This window comes from Mesoplodon densirostris, chromosome 1 (genome assembly GCF_025265405.1).
Source record: "Mesoplodon densirostris isolate mMesDen1 chromosome 1, mMesDen1 primary haplotype, whole genome shotgun sequence".
Lineage (NCBI taxonomy): Eukaryota > Metazoa > Chordata > Mammalia > Artiodactyla > Ziphiidae > Mesoplodon > Mesoplodon densirostris.
The window spans coordinates 148,796,256-148,812,239 of NC_082661.1; the positions used below are offsets into that span (position 1 = coordinate 148,796,256).

The 15,984-nt window shown below is 40.9% G+C and overlaps 1 protein-coding gene across 3 annotated transcripts in view; it reads right to left on the reverse strand.

The window, feature by feature from the left end:
- Positions 1-5,484: 5,484 nt before the first annotated feature.
- GABRB1 (gamma-aminobutyric acid type A receptor subunit beta1) overlaps positions 5,485-15,984 on the reverse strand; it is a 401,509-nt gene continuing 391,009 nt past the window's right edge. For all 3 annotated transcript variants that reach the window (XM_060110382.1, XM_060110372.1, XM_060110364.1), the window contains exon 9: positions 5,485-5,829. In XM_060110382.1, the coding sequence (XP_059966365.1) occupies positions 5,485-5,829 (345 nt within the window). The remainder of the gene's footprint in view (positions 5,830-15,984) is intronic.

Sequence of the window (15,984 nt, forward strand, 5' to 3'; positions counted from 1 at the left end):
AAACTCAAAACTATGCTTATCCTTCCAGGAACTTAGTATTTTCTGGTTTGCAGTTCTTCTATTGAAAAGGATTTCCTTTCAAATGTTTGTGAAATTGCAGCCTCTAACAGTGGAGTTTTCTGTCAGCTTAGTTGATTTCAGTTATCTGGAAAAAGCATGATTTAAGCAAAAGCACAATGTATTCTGGACCTAGAAACTGACTTGATTAGTTCCAACAGGGCTTTTTTCTTATTCAATTGATTGTGGACCCTACTTGGCACATTTTGGAGCCAAAATGTCTTACAGTGATGGCTCCCTGCACTCTCCTGGCACTTAAAATGCTGGCAATAAAAGCCTTGCCTTGCTAAGTTCTTACCTGAAAGAAAGATATTGATCACTCTCAAATGTTGCTAAGAAACCAATCTACTTCCCTACTTGCTTGGAATTTCTGAATTTCTGTGGATACCATCACCCTCTCTGGGACTGCCAGTCTGCATGGAAACACATCTTATGGCATAATATCCCACCATTCTGAAAACTTTTTCAAGAATATCAGGACTTGGGAGAAATATATTTGAGAACATTTAATTGCCAGATTCTCTTTTAAGTTTAACTAGCACATACCAAACATATCCCAGGCCCCCAGTTGAAAAATACTTGTCTTAATACCCAGTCCATTTATACCAATACTTCTTTTTACCTTTCAAAAACAGTGACATGGTCACCTCTGGATCTTTCAGGCATGAATCAGCCAGTTGGTGTTATCAATGTCATTGGCTATCTCCTCCTTTTCTCCTTCCCATCATTTGCGCATCTGATCAACCATCCATCCATTTCTATTCTTATTAGAAGTTCTGGGAAAACTTGTGGAAGGAAAGAAGGTACAAGCTAAAGCTATTGGTGCAAATGAAGCTTTGGATTCCCTGTGGATTTTGATCATGTCTTCTATTCTTGACCCCCTCAACAGCATGGATAATTTGGTATCTGAATATATGAGTAGCCACAAGTGACTGATAAAAACGCATCAAACTTTTCATGGCACAGTTCCAGGAGCAGCTCGTTAAGATTCCTGTCTCTGCTGGTGTGCTGTTCCTGAGCCCCACGGGTGTGCAGACTTCTTGGTAGCTCCAGTCCCTTTCAGTGGGGTTGAGGCATGAGGCAGTGATCACAGACACCTGGCAGAATTACACAACTGTACACACACAATGTCAGAGAAAGAGCAAGAGCTAAAAAGATTCTGGTTTGGGCCCAAATCACTAGTCATTTCACTTCATGAATAAAAGCGAGTGCCTTGTAAGCTTACATTATTTACAATGCTCATATTTTTCAAACATCCACCCAAAAGCTGAGGACCACCACGCCACAGGGAACAGTTCCATGAACTATGTACAGAATTTACAAAGAAGTTTACATAATATTCTACAGTCCATTAACAACTTGACCTCTGTGTTGACTGTTTGCTTTCAAGCAACAGATATTTTTGTTTGTTTTTCTGTCCTCCTCATCCCAGTAACTGCTGATGAATCAACATGAACAAATGCTTGCACATTCCTTTACCCTCCCTCCTGGGATAAATATTTGATGATATTTGTTTAGGGGAAAAAAAAAAACTGTGGCACATCACCCTTTGTAAAATACTATTAAAAATTGTCCATATAAGAAATCTTGGAGATCTTTTCCTTCTAACATTATAAATAGATCTTTTGTTTGTTTCACTTGGCAAATTTTGATTGAGCTCTTTCTGAAATGAATATTTATAAAGCAGTCATTGATTTTAGAAAGATGGGATTTGGTCAACATTTCTGTGTATTGTACATAATGCTTTTTAAGGAAAGCCTATCCTTGGATCCATAAACCAAACTTTATTCTCTGCACCACATTTTCTCTTTGCATTTTCAAGATCCTTCATTGACTGTAATGGACAATAAAGATGGTATATGTGAAAACACTTTACTCAGCAGAACTACCAACGAGTCTGCTGTTTCTATTTGGCAATGGAGAGGATGGGGGCAAAAATCCTGGATAATTTAAGCCAAAAATATGTCTCTACCTGGGTCTTGGCCTCACAAAGCTGGTGAGTGTAATGCACATGTCACCCCTGATATTTTAAGTCAAGAAACATGACTGGTTGGAATGAGTGTGAAGTCATCATTGTCAATAAATGATGGGATTTCTGCTGGGTCTATACAGGTTAAGTCTAAGACTCAGTTTATTTCACAGTACATGAACTTGAACATGGGGTCCCCTGGATATGACTGTGGCATAAGAGAGTGCGTCCGTGCAGTTTTCAGCCTCTGCTGCCACTTTGTTAATACAGGAGATTATGGCTATTTTCATGGCTAAAAGAAAACAACCCCAAAATGGTTAAACAGCAACCTCTCTAAAATGTAGCGATCTGAATCTTTCAGGAATAGGGACCAGTTTGAGGGCACTTAAGAATGTCTAGCAATTTTTATGTTTTATGTCATCAATTTGGGCAAGACAAGGTAGAGAGGCAGAGAAGGAAGGATTTTTTTCTGTGTACTGTTCAGCCTGGAAAGAGATTGGGGAGGATTTGGCTAGGAGGTGTCCAGAAGAAGGAAGTGAGGCCAGAGGTTATTCATTAGAAATATGGCAGCTTTTCCATTTTTCTGGCTGCCATTGCCTCTAAAACCAGAGCTATGTAACACAGTTTGTGTAGTGCTAGCTGTGACTGTCTACATCCAGGAGGGCCTACAGTGACACCATTTCGTGCCTGATGGTAGATTCAGGCTTACTAGTTTTACATTTTACAAAGGCTAAAAGATAAGAATTCAAAATGTTCTTTTTCTCTCAGAGATGCTTTACACCTAAAACTACAAGCATCAAATTCTTTAGACTTTTAAGGCAAGATAATAATAAAAAAACTATACTCAATCTTCTCCAAGAAGAATGATCTAAACAGGTTTTAAAGAGAAATTGTTTTGTTATGGAACACAGATCAACAGATACTTTGTTTCTGATTTAACATTTCATCCTTAAAAACGTTAAAAAGAGTTTTGACTTCAGAATGATGAATTCTTGTTAGGTATCAGCCAAAAGCCCCACTTCCTGTGTTCAATATAAATGGCTACACAGTGGTTCCTGGGTAGTCACTGGGAATATTGACCTTACAATCACTGGTATGGCCATGTTCTAGTCTATTTGGGCATTTCATGATGGAAAAGCATCTCACCATGGAAAAGCATCTCACCCTGCCAAAGAACTAACTAAACAGAGTTTTGAAATGGATTGCTTCATCCCCAGAGGCTGGAGATTTTCTTGACCAGGGAACTGTGATTATACAACTGAAAACTTAAATGAAATTTGGTTCCCATGCCCGATTCATTTCTCATAAAACCACTGAGATAATTTTTCCAGTTAAAGCAGGGTTTTTATATTCTTACTAACATACATTAGCTATAGCATAACCATGTATTTATTTGGGGGTTCTCTTTTCCTCTTGCTTTCTAAAAGAACACCTCATAACTCTCCTTGGGTTTATCTGTAGAAATTCAGCGTCCTCTTTTTTTTTTTTTTTTTTTTTTTTTTTTGCGGAATGCGGGCCTCTCACTGTTGTGGCCTCTCCCGTTGCGGAGCACAGGCTCCAGATGCGCAGGCCCAGCGGCCATGGCTCACGGGCCCAGCCGCTCCGCGGCATATGGGATCCTCCCAGACCGGGGCACGAACCCGCATCCCCTGCATCGGCAGGCGGACTCTCAACCACTGCGCCACCAGGGAGGCCCTCAGCGTCCTCTTTTCAATTAAGTTTATAATCTCTAGCAGCTGATGCTATTGTAAACATGGGCCCTCATCACAGTCTTAGGGAGAAAACCAGATCGTCAAACAGAGGCAATCATCCCTATTATTACCTCAACTCTTATATCACATCCATAGATGAGGTCCCAAATCGCCTTCATGACTGTTTGGCCAACTTTGGGTTTCACTCAGTCTTGAAAATGAACACATAGAATTCTTATATGCTCAGGCTGAACACATACACAAAAATAACGAGGTTTAGTGACATAAAAATGAGATGAATCTCAACTCTAGTTGGTTGGATATGGTTAGAATTGTGTGCTGGGCTCTTGAGGGATGCTCCTTCTATGATGAGCAAAGTAATCCATGAGCAGAGATAAGGCAGAAGCAGTAACAACTGTAGACAAGGGTTGTACTTTCAGAGCTGTTGTAAGTGTTTGAAGGCTCAGTGATGTTGTTATTCTGTGGTTTTGCTGTTTTGAAGGTTTTCTTTAAAGTAGAAATCTGGCGTTGAAGGAGCATGATACCAAAATGGGTATATGTGCATTTCCTGAAGCATTCATTTCACATGTTGGAATGCAGAGCTCAGAGAGCAGAGGCATAACATGCTAGCTGAGGAACTAGCACTGTGCAGCTACCTTGTCACCATTAGATACTGCTCTCTGGAAGGCTAAGAAATATATACTATTTGATTAAAGATTTGGCAGTTCAGGTAACTGCCCAGGCACCCTTTTCACAGCACATAAATCTCGCCTTCCTCATGGAAAGGGCAATATTTTTCTCAAGCAAATTTCTTACCACCCTCTTCTTCAAAGCCCACCTGCCCCCCGCCCCTTCTCTCAATCTCTCTAAAGGAGGAACGAGGGCAATGTGATGCCATGGCTTCATGACACAGTGTCAAGTGATTCCAGGCTAAGGAAGTAAGTTCAGGGCTGCTCATTTGAAAGAGCTTAAAGATGGTCACTGCCCCCCAAACTCCTTATACTTAACAAGAAAAGAAAAATGTTCCCAGTGGCTACCAGGTTGGATTCTAATGTTAATTTTAAATCTGCCTGGAAGTCTGAGAAAGAAGCATTTTTCAGAATATCCAGCTTAAAGGTGAGGTGAAGATGGCAGATTGGGTTTGCACAACCTGGGGCAGCGCTTACCAGTCTCTCCCTCTTCCTCCGTGGAGCTGGGACCCCCTCCTACAGTGGACCTGGGGCAGCTTGAGGGCGGAGGGGAGTCTTCCTTCCTCTTCTAGGCTCCTTTTTGTTCTCCCTTCTTCCTGGAAATCTGTAACTTATCAATGGCTTTGTTTTGTCTTCTGAGATCCTGGAAATTGTGTTGTTTTTTGGCAGCATGAGATTGTTACAGTTGACCAGGAAGCCATGCACACAGAGAGCTGGGTCCTCTTTTCATTTTCGCTTAAAAAATAATCAATCAAATCCAGGGCGGCTAGAACTGCTAAAGATCTGCCTATCTAATTTCTCTCATTGTGTGTATTTGTAAACATGGCAATTAACAGAGCTCTGAAAGAGCCAATAACCTGGACCACAGTAGACTGGAAAAAAAATAGTTTTTTTTTTTTTGTTTTTTGTTTTTGAAGTAAACATGGTGCAGTAATAAAATTGATATGCAAGACCTAAAACCAATTGGATGACTGAATCTCTTACCTCAAAAAGCACAGCAGTACCGCTGCTGGGGACCTGTGGGATTAAAAACTAAGAGAAGAGGAAAGTAGTCGTTTAGGAACCATGGGGACCGAACTTAGTGTACATAGTAAAGCCAATAAACGACGTTAAAAAGAGAAAAGGTGATGGGGAAGAACATTCGGGACCACTTGTCTATGGAATTCACGTCAGTCAAGTCGGGGATTTTGACTTTGAGCTGCGAGGCGCGCCTGCGGAGGCGCCCCTTGCTGTGGGCGCCGTGCCGGTCCAGCGCGCGCCCGTATGCCTCGCGGCTGCTCAGCGGCTTGCGGTACTGGATGCTGGCGCTGTCGTACGAGTACATGGTGGCCTTGGGGTCGCTCCCGCCCGTGAGCACTTCCGAGCCGCTCGTCTCGTTCCTGATCTCCAGGGTGCTGAGGAGAATGTTGCCGTGGGCGTCCACCTGACGGAGAAAAGACGGGCTCAGGCACAGCTGCCCGGACGTTCACTTGTTTTGGTTAACCTGTAACTGTTGATACTGTGTGGCGCTCAATACACACCGTCTTGCTAGACATCTGGCTCTGTGCGCCTCCTGGACATCTATCTGTCTATCTATCATCTATCTATCTGCCATCTATGTATAGAATCCATCATCTATCAATCCGTCTAATCTACTGTTTATCTATGATCTAATCTATCATCTAATTTACCATCCATCTACCATTTATCTAATCTAATCCATCCATCCATCTATTCATCCATCCATCATTTATCTCCACTCACAAAACAGTATGTGTGTGTGTAGAATATATATTATTAAATATATAATTTTATATATTATATATAAAATATGTAATTTTTGTTTTTAAAACTACCATTTATCGAAGCCATATAAATACATTACATATATACATATATTTTGTAACAAAAATGCCACAGGTATTTGAAAAAATAGCATATATATGTTTATATACATGACATTTTTTCTTGTTACAAAGTGATATATGGAAACATTCAAAACTATAAACAATCAGGAAACAAAAAATAAAAAGTAAAAATTAATAATTTCACCTTCAGTGTCGATTATTTTTAATATCTTGCTAAACTTCCAGTCTTTTTAAAATTCATATATACTTAAAAACACAGGCTCACCTAGTATATTTTGCTTTGCAATCTGCTTTTGTCAGTTAATAGTATAGCCTGGTCATCTTTCCACATTAATAAATATTCCTCTGTGACAGCATGTGTTCATAGATTATATGGATAAACCATAATTGAATCAATCTATTTTTAGATGTTAAGGCTTGCTTTACTGTTATATTATTAAATAAACAGGCCTGCAAAGAAAACCTTTTAGCTAAGTCTTTGTGCATATCCATAGTTATTTCCTCTGGCTAAACTGCCAGAAGTGTGATGGATGCATGGGTTGAAAGGACATGCCTGGCTATACTTTGACTTTTGTGTCTCCACTGTTGTTCACTGTTGCTTCCTACCATTCCAGTGATACCTAGCCCAGGTTTCCTGGTTTTTCTCTATGCTATACCCAGATAAACACTTTTGGAACTATAGGAATCGTGAGTGAGTACCTTTGGCCTATGATGTGGCTTTAACTTCAAGCTGATCTCATTTGCAAGCTGATTTACCTGGAGGGGACATGGCTCATTCATACAAATGAATTTGAAGTACTTCCAAGGACAATACAGGCAGCTGTGTTTGAATTTAGAGTTATTAGCACAGTGCCCAACTTACAGTCCATGCTTTTAAATGCTTTCTAATGACATTGACCTCAGTAAACCCTTGTTGAAAGCCCTAGGTTTGGGTAGGCAAGCAAAGAACCTGGTGACAAAGAAGGAGCTAGAGAAAAGCTTGGGAAGAGGCAAAGACAAATGAGAGAAAGAAAAGTACAAAGGGTGAGATGTGATGGTGGTACACATCGCAGATGAGATAACTAAGATTTATTGTGTCCATCATCTGCCTAGCATTATGGTAGATGCTTCACATATATTACTTGTTTAATACAACAAACCACCTCCAGTTTATGCCCCAGTAAGTGCCAGGCCTGAGATTACAACCCATGTCTTGTCTGATTCAATGCCCATGTGCTTTTTACTAAGAATGAGCCACTTCACAGTCCTCGGCCATCATCACATCCTGCAGCGAATTTAGTGACGCAGTTGATAGCTTTATGCTTCAGGTTGGTTGGAGAAAGAAATGGTGACTGAATCTGGCCTCTGTCTCTCCATTCTCACCTATCGTCATTTCCCTCTGTGAAGCATTTTGCTGTAGTCTAACTAGGCTACCCACTGTGCCCTCATTTGGGACATCTATTGGTTTCTTTATTCAAGGAGTTATTATTAATTTTTGTTACTGTTGTTAGTAACTACTCTTTATCGAATCCTACTGTGTAATTTATCAGTTATTTTTCAGACACTATGAAATCTATAATATTATCCTAGTTCAGCAGATGGGGAAACCGAGGCTCAGACAGGTTAAGTAAGTTGCCTAAGATTTAACAGATAATAAGTACCCAATTTGGAATTCAAACATAGGATACTCTTTGTCTCAAGTATCATTTTTTTCCTCTTTGCACGTTAATCAATACGTTTTCTTCAAGGCTCAATTTAAAATTTTACTTCCTCTGTGTACCTGTGTACCTTCCCTGATCATAGTGACCTCAAGAATTTTCTCTCTCTCCAAACCTTTATTGACTGCTTACTATGAGCCAGCTACAGGGCTAGTGGTCAAGGATGTGTGTGTGTGTGTGTATATATATATATATATATATATATATATATATATATATATATGTATAATATAGTGTAAATCTTTGGTTAAAAAAGTCATGCATATGGAAGTTTATGTTACTAAAGAGGACAGTAGGGTTGAAGTGACAAGGAGCAAAGTCCTGGATTCATTAGAGATGGGACAAGTAAGTTAGAAGATTAGGTGATGCATGTGATTTGCTAGGTACTGTGGAACAGGCAGGAGAATCCTCGAACATGGATTTTGTCTTTGAGATAATAGTCTCCTTAGAGATACAAGAATATGACATAATATTGAAAGTGACAAGACTTTTAACCAAATGCTAAATGATACAGTATAGACCATGATTGGGGTGCATAAAAGTGAGAAATCATTGCGATTCATGGAAGGCTTCATGAGGAGGCGGGGCTTGTACTGAATCTTAAAGGATGGGTAGAGGATAGAACACAGGACTGGAAGTTGAAATCTGCGTTCTCATCCTGGTTTTGTTATTAACTCAGTTTCATCATCCATAAATGAAAGGTTTTCACTAAGTAATCTCAAGGGCTTGTTTCTAATTTTTGACAGATTTTGCTTATGGAGAATATTCCAGGAGAAGAAAATACTTTTAAAATGGAATCACTTGATCTGTACTGTATGCATCAATAAGCTACATTATTATGAAATCCCTCTTAAGTAAACAAGTTGCTAGAATTTAGAATTAGCCAATGAAGCATAGAGATGCTCCTCATTAAGCAGAAGTCATGACAAACAAGGTACATTTTATTAAGATAGTTTGGTTAGGGCTTCCCTGGTGGTGCAGTGGTTGAGAGTCTGCCTGCCGATGCAGGGGACACGGGTTTGTGCCCCGGTCCGGGAAGATCCCACATGCCGTGGAGCGGCTGGGCCCGTGAGCCATGGCCGCTGAGCCTGTGCGTCCAGAGCCTGTGCTCCGCAACGGGAGAGGCCACAACAGTGAGAGGCCTGCGTACCGCAAAAAAAATAAATAAATAAAGATATTTTGGTTAACCTTGGTGCAGGCTCAGAGGTACTTATAAACTGCATGAGGTTTATTAGTTTGTGCAAATCCCTCTAAATATTCTGTCATCAACCAGAAATCATAGCTTTAAGTGGTTTGACATATAAAATAATGAATCCCTTTCTGCAGCTACCCATGAAAGCTGATTTCATTACTGTATAGTTAAATTAACACTACCGTGTTCTTTATTTGGAAAAATAAGTAATGTTGTACAACTGTTATTGCCCATCTCCATTCTCTCTCCTACATAGTCTAGGCCCTTTCCTAAAAGCTGGTGTTACAGGGTGTGTGTGTGTGTGTGCATGTGTGTGTGATTTTGTGTGTGTGATAGTGTGCACAAGCATTTCTTCAGAGGTACGAAATTTCGTCCTCCACCCTCCAAGATTTTGCTGCCTGGTGAGGTGGCTGTGTAGTAACCACACCACTGCTGACACCAGCAAGTTTCTGGTTGGCTTCTCCTTAACCCCTGCCCTTAGGAGAAGAGTAGCTTTCCCTTTGCCTCAACCATATAAGGACACCCAGGGGATCCTGATATCCACAGTCAGCACAGCTTTCCCAAAATAAGATCCGCGGGGAAAGCGGCCAGTGTGTCTTCGCGTCTTCAGAAGCAGCAAGGAGCCATGCTGGGCATTGCTTCAGCACCTGCAGTGGTGACGCTGCCTCACTGAACAAGGAAATCTTGACATCTGAGTCGGGCATGATCCAGACATCAAAGATTTTCAAATCTTGAAACAGAAGGAAGTGAGGCAAATGAAAATGTTGACACACTGGATTTCTAGGGCAGACACAGCCTAACAGATTTCCTAAAGCGTTGCTGATTTTGGAATAACTGTTCAGTGAGATAATCATTCCCCACCCCTCATGCTGCCGAAGAGGAAGAGACCTGCCACTCCAGTCCCTGGGAGACAAGCTCCAGCAGGAACACTTCAAGCTCTTTCACTGCTTGCCACTGACCTATCTTATGGGCACATTTGGAAGGAGGCAGGCATATGTGGCTCTGAGCCTCCTGGATTCTTCTTTCCCTCTGATCTGCCACCAGAGAAGGTGCAATCCATTTAGGGCCGTGCATGTTGAACCCACTGCCTTGGTGGGTAAAGCCTGCGGCTGTTCAGGGTTCTGGTGATTGGGGAGGTAAGTGTGTCTAATATTGGGGGGTAATGACTTAATTATATGACCACATAATCCTCAACACCACGGATTCTCTTTAAGTTTAGAGCATCACTCAACCTAAATTTAGAGAAAAATGATTATTATTATTATTTATTTATTTATTTTTTGCGGTACATGGGCCTCTCACTGTTGTAGCCTCTCCTGTTGTGGAGCACAGGCTCCGGACACGCAGGCTCAGTAGCCATGGCTCACGGGCCCAGCCGCTCCGCAGCATGGGAGATCTTCCCGGACCAGGGCATGAACCTGTGTCCCCTGCATCAGCAGGTGGACTCTCAACCACTGTGCCACCAGGGAAGCCCTGAATATAATTATTATTAAGGCTTCAGGAGGGCCAATAAATAATGCTTTCTCTTCCCCTTCAGATAGATGATCAACATGCAAGATGTCTAATAAAGGGGAGCAGAGAACGTGGCTTTAGATCTGGAGCCCCAAGGGCTTGCTAATTTTTCATCCTCACCCCACTTCCTATTAGACAGTTATATTCATGGGTTACAAGAGGTAATTTTAGGTGTAGCATGGATAAGTGTTAAAATGTTAACAGTTCATTCATTCCCTCACTCATTTATTTAGTGAGTGTTTACTGAGTGCCTACTCTGTGTCAAGCACTGTCCCCGACACTGATGAAGGAATCAGCCTCTCCACAAGCAATAGGAGTCATGTCCCACGTTTTAGAATTTCAGGGATCTCAGTTAATAAAGCTCCTTAATCTTCTACACTCTCCTGTACAAACCCTGTGACTGCTCCCATCTCCTACTGGTTCTAAATGTTTTACTGGACAAATACTGTGACCTCTTTCAAACTCAGGTTGTTAGTTCTAACAGACTTTTTGAAATGCTTTCACTTGTGACCATGGGATCTACCTTCTCACTGCCTGCTGAGTCTTTCTCTCATCTTCCTCCTGAAGGTCCCTCCTGAAGATCCTCCTGACCACAGGCAAATCTTGGACGGGCTCACATATGAGGGTGCACCTGGGATTTCACTGCATAAAGACCTGAGATGGGGAGAGACAGCTTCTGGCTGGTGAACCCTCTCTTTCTTTCCTGCAGTACAGTGGTTCTCAATTATAATATCTTGCTTTCAACTTCTGAGAACGCAACAGTCTTGGGAAGATAACAGTGAACAAAAGAGATACAGTTCTTGAGTTGGAGCTTATACATTCTTATAGAGGAAACAGGCAATACCCTCTTTCCCCATAAAGTTTGTTTTTAAAAATTGAGTAGCATTATGAAGAAAATGAAACAGTGGTATATATTGCTTTTCATGTATTTAGAAAAAATCTAACCAGCACACTAACTTGGTTATTTTGTATGTTTTTCTTAATATTACACTCATCCTATGTCATTATAATGAGTGAAAAATTTAAAGTAATTCACATTTCCTTTTTTTTTCTTTTTAATCCTGGACTTTACTACAGGACAGCCTATACATGGATGTTTAAAGGCATCTCAGTCTTCAAATGGCCAGAGCAGAACTTTTGATCCTCTCTCTTCTTATCCAACTGGTTCCTTCCCAAAATGTCCCACTAGAGTGTCACTCCAGGAGGGCAGGGACTTTGTCTTATCCACTACTTCCCAAGACCTGAGAAAAGTGCTTGGCACTTATAGGAGCAGTCAGTAAATATCTACTGAATGAATGAATGATAGTACAGGGGGTAAAAAGGCATGATGGTTAATTTTATGTGTCAACTTGGCTAGTCTATGGTGCCCAGTTATTTGGTCAAGCGCTAGCCTAGATGTCGCTGTGAAGGTATTTTGTAGATGTGATTGACATTTTCAATCAGCTACTGTAAGTAGAGGAGATTCAGCCTGATGATCTGCATGGCCTCATCCTAACCCTTAAAAGTCTTAAGAGCAAACACTGCAGTTTCTCAGAAAAGAAACTCTGTCTCAGGCCTGAAACAGAAATCCCGCCTGAGTTTTCAGCACACTCTACAGATTTTGGACTTGCTTTCTTTACAACTGCATGAGACAGTTCCTTAAAATAAATATCTTCTTGCATGTATGTTGGTTCTGTTTCTGTTGGTTCCATTGGAGAACCCTGACTGATACCAGGGGATGGCAAAAATCAGGAGGGTGACTAAAGCCCAGGAAACACTGACATGCTGGCTGTATTTCTTCCCTCTATAGAAACCCCAGGTGAATGTGTACGTTTGTTTTCTAGTTTGGGCTTCACTTTTCTCCCACCCGTCCCATCTCATTCACCCTCCCCTTCTCTCTGCCTCCAAAATATCCAAAGAATGCCTTAGGCTGTGAAAAATGTCACTCACTGAACTGAACTCTTCTGGATATTTTCAATAGGGAAATATACCAGAACTGATTTCAGTGTAATTGTAATAAAATATAATCTTGTTTTCAGTGGCAGTTTTAAAACCCTGTTAAGAAATACCTCTGGGCTCAATCTACTTTGCAAACAGAAAGTGATTTCCTTACTGTTAACCAATTCAGTCAGATCCCCATTTACTGAGTGCTTCTGAAGTACAGAGCAGGAAGCCAAGGGAAGTGATGCTGGCCATGGAACGGGCTGCCCTCCAGAAACCTACAGTCGAATGAATGAAGCTGTCCAGTGTGCTCAGCTGCCTTCACCTGCAGAGCACAGAGAGCCGCACAGCCACAACCTCCATCTGCCCATCCCGCTCCTGTAATGAACCGCATTTGTGATGTCGCTGTCAGTCTTTAGCTCTCAATGACTCACGCACATACAGCCAGCTTATCTTTGATAAAGGAGGCAAGAATATACAATGGAGAAAAGACAGCCTCCTCAATAAGTGGTGCTGGGAAAACTGGACAGCTACATGTAAAAGAATGAAATTAGAACACTCCCTAGCACCAGACACAACAATAAACTCAAAATGGGTTAAAGACCTAAATGTAAGGCCAGACACTATAGAACTCTTAGAGGAAAACATAGGCAGAACACTCTATGACATAAATCACAGCAAGATCTTTTTTGACCCACCTCCTAGAGAAATGGAAACAAAAACAAAAATAAACTAATGGGGCCTAATGAAACTTCAAAGCTTTTGCACAGCAAAGGAAACGATAAACAAGACGAAAAGGCAACCCTCAGAATGGGAGAAAATATTTTCAAGTGAAGCAACTGACAAAGGATTAATCTCCAAAATATACAAGCAGCTCATGCAGCTCAATAACAAAAAAACAAACAACCCAATCCAAAAATGGGCAGAAGACCTAAATAGACATTTCTCCAAAGAAGATATACAGATTGCCAACAAACACATGAAAGGATGCTCAACATCCCTAATCATTAGAGAAATGCAAATCAAAACTACAATGAGGTATCACCTCACACCAGTTAGAAAGGGCATCATCAGAAAATCTACAAATAACAAACGCTGGAGAGGGTGTGGAGAAAACGGAATCCACTTGCACTGTTGGTGGGCATGTAAATTGATACTGCCACTATGGAGAACAGTATGGAGGTTCCTTAAAAAACTAAAAGTAGAACTACCATACGACCCAGCATTCCCACTACTGGGCATATACCCTGAGAAAACCATAATTCAAAAAGAGTCATGTACCACAATGTTCATTGCAGCTCTATTTACAATAGCCAAGACATGGAAGCAACCTAAGTGTCCATCGACAGATGAATGGATAAAGAAGATGTGGCACATATATGCAATGGAATATTACTCAGCCATAAAAAGAAATGAAACTGAGTTATTTGTAGTGAGGTGGAGGCTGGTGACTGTCATACAGAGTGAAGTAAGTCAGAAAGAGAAAAACAAATACCGTATGCCAACACATATATATGGAATATAAAAAAAATTGTTCTGAAGAACCTAGGGGCAGGACAGGAATAAAGATGCAGACATAGAGAGTGGACTTGAGGACACGGGGAGGGGGAAGGGTAAGCTGTGACAAAGTGAGAGAATGGCATTGACATATATACACTACCAAATGTAAAATAGGTAGCTAGTGGGAAGCAGCCGCATAGCACAGGGAGACAGCTTGGTGCTTTGTGACCACCTAGAGGGGTGGGATAGGGAGGGTGGGAGGGAGATGCAAGAGGGAGGAGATATGGGGATATATGTATACGCATAGCTGATTCACTTTGTTATAAAGCAGAAACTAACACAACATTGTAAAACAATTATATTCCAATAAAGATGTTAAAAAAAAAGAGATGACAAGATATGCTCTCTGATGACATTGTTTTAACATCTGGGTATAGTCTCATGTGAAATTACAATCGTTGCTGGACCTTTTAGTTGTGTGGGCCAAAAAATCTCCCCCACCCGTCTTTTTTTTTTAAGCTAGTTAGATTTTATTAAGCCAGTAAGTTAGATTTCTCTCTCTTTCACAAAAGAATCCTATCTGTTTGAGTATAGAGGAAATTGGAGACTAGATGCCAGAAAGAAGATGAGAGAGAGAGAGAGAGAGAGAGAGAGAGAGAGAGAGAGAGATTTTGAGATTCCTGGAAAGGAAAATTAGACTCTTAGGTTGCTGAAGGCCCTGAAGATTAGCTAAATTAAGCCACAACTAGAGAACAAAACATGGACCAAGCCAGATTTGGGCAGGGGTTTGAGGGCTAAAGAAGTTCATGAACTGTTAACACAGGCGGTCATTAGAAATCAGAGGCCCTGCCTGGATTTCTCCAGAATCCAAGATACTAAGTCAGAGTGGTTAAAGTTTCATTAAAGGCTGATGGCAAGACAGTGATGTGGGGTGGAGCCCAGGCTCAAAGGCTAATATGCGTATCAAGCTGGTCCAAGCTAGACTTGAGAGAGCTGTTTACATTTATGAAGACTGTTTTCACGCGCATTTTGTATCCTGGAATTAATCACAATGCAGAGTGTACTTACATTTAGAAAGTTGTCTGAAGGTATAGAGGATTCGCCATAGAGAATAGGAATGGGAGGAAAAGAAGCCAGATTACAGTATCAACATCTGGTTCTGAAGGGAAAAATTCTTTCTTGACTATTGGGGTTCCAACTGCCCATCGGGTATGACTCTTCAGCAGGTTTCACCAGTGTCCCCCATGACTTAGAATGATGTTTAGTCAGTCTCTGGTCACAGACCACCCATGCAACCATTCTATCTTAGGTGGATCTATTTGCAAATGGGCAGGCAGTGTGGCCAGCAGATACAACTCTATTTGTTCCAGCTTAGTACAAAAATGGCCCCGAAGTAGCTTACTTACAGCTTAGTTGTACTGAGTAATCTATCTTTCAAAACTCTAAATACCATCTCTAGCTTCAAATGATACCTGAGGGTTTTATGAATCTATTGTCTTTATCATGTTGGAGGTTGAAATGCTCCTAATGTCTGGATTGAGCACCTGTACTCATATAAAAAGATGCTTCAGTGCAGTGGTGGAAATATAAATCAAGACAAAGCAAGCACTTCTGAAGCTTCAGTATAGATACCCTTGACAATACCGCCCAGCCAAGGCTATCAGAGTAATGTGTGACAAATGATCAATGCCACTCTATGCACGAGGGTACCAAGGCTGATATTAGGGATCCCTCAAATAAAAATTGTCTGGGACCAACCAGAACATATATGTCATTTGAATTCAACTGTTTATAAACATCTAAAAGGAAAGGGGAGGATCATCTAACCATTTATAGTAAAGAAAAAATATAATATTTTCTATTTCTTAAATTTAACCAGGAGGTAACATTTTTAAATACCACTTAGGTTA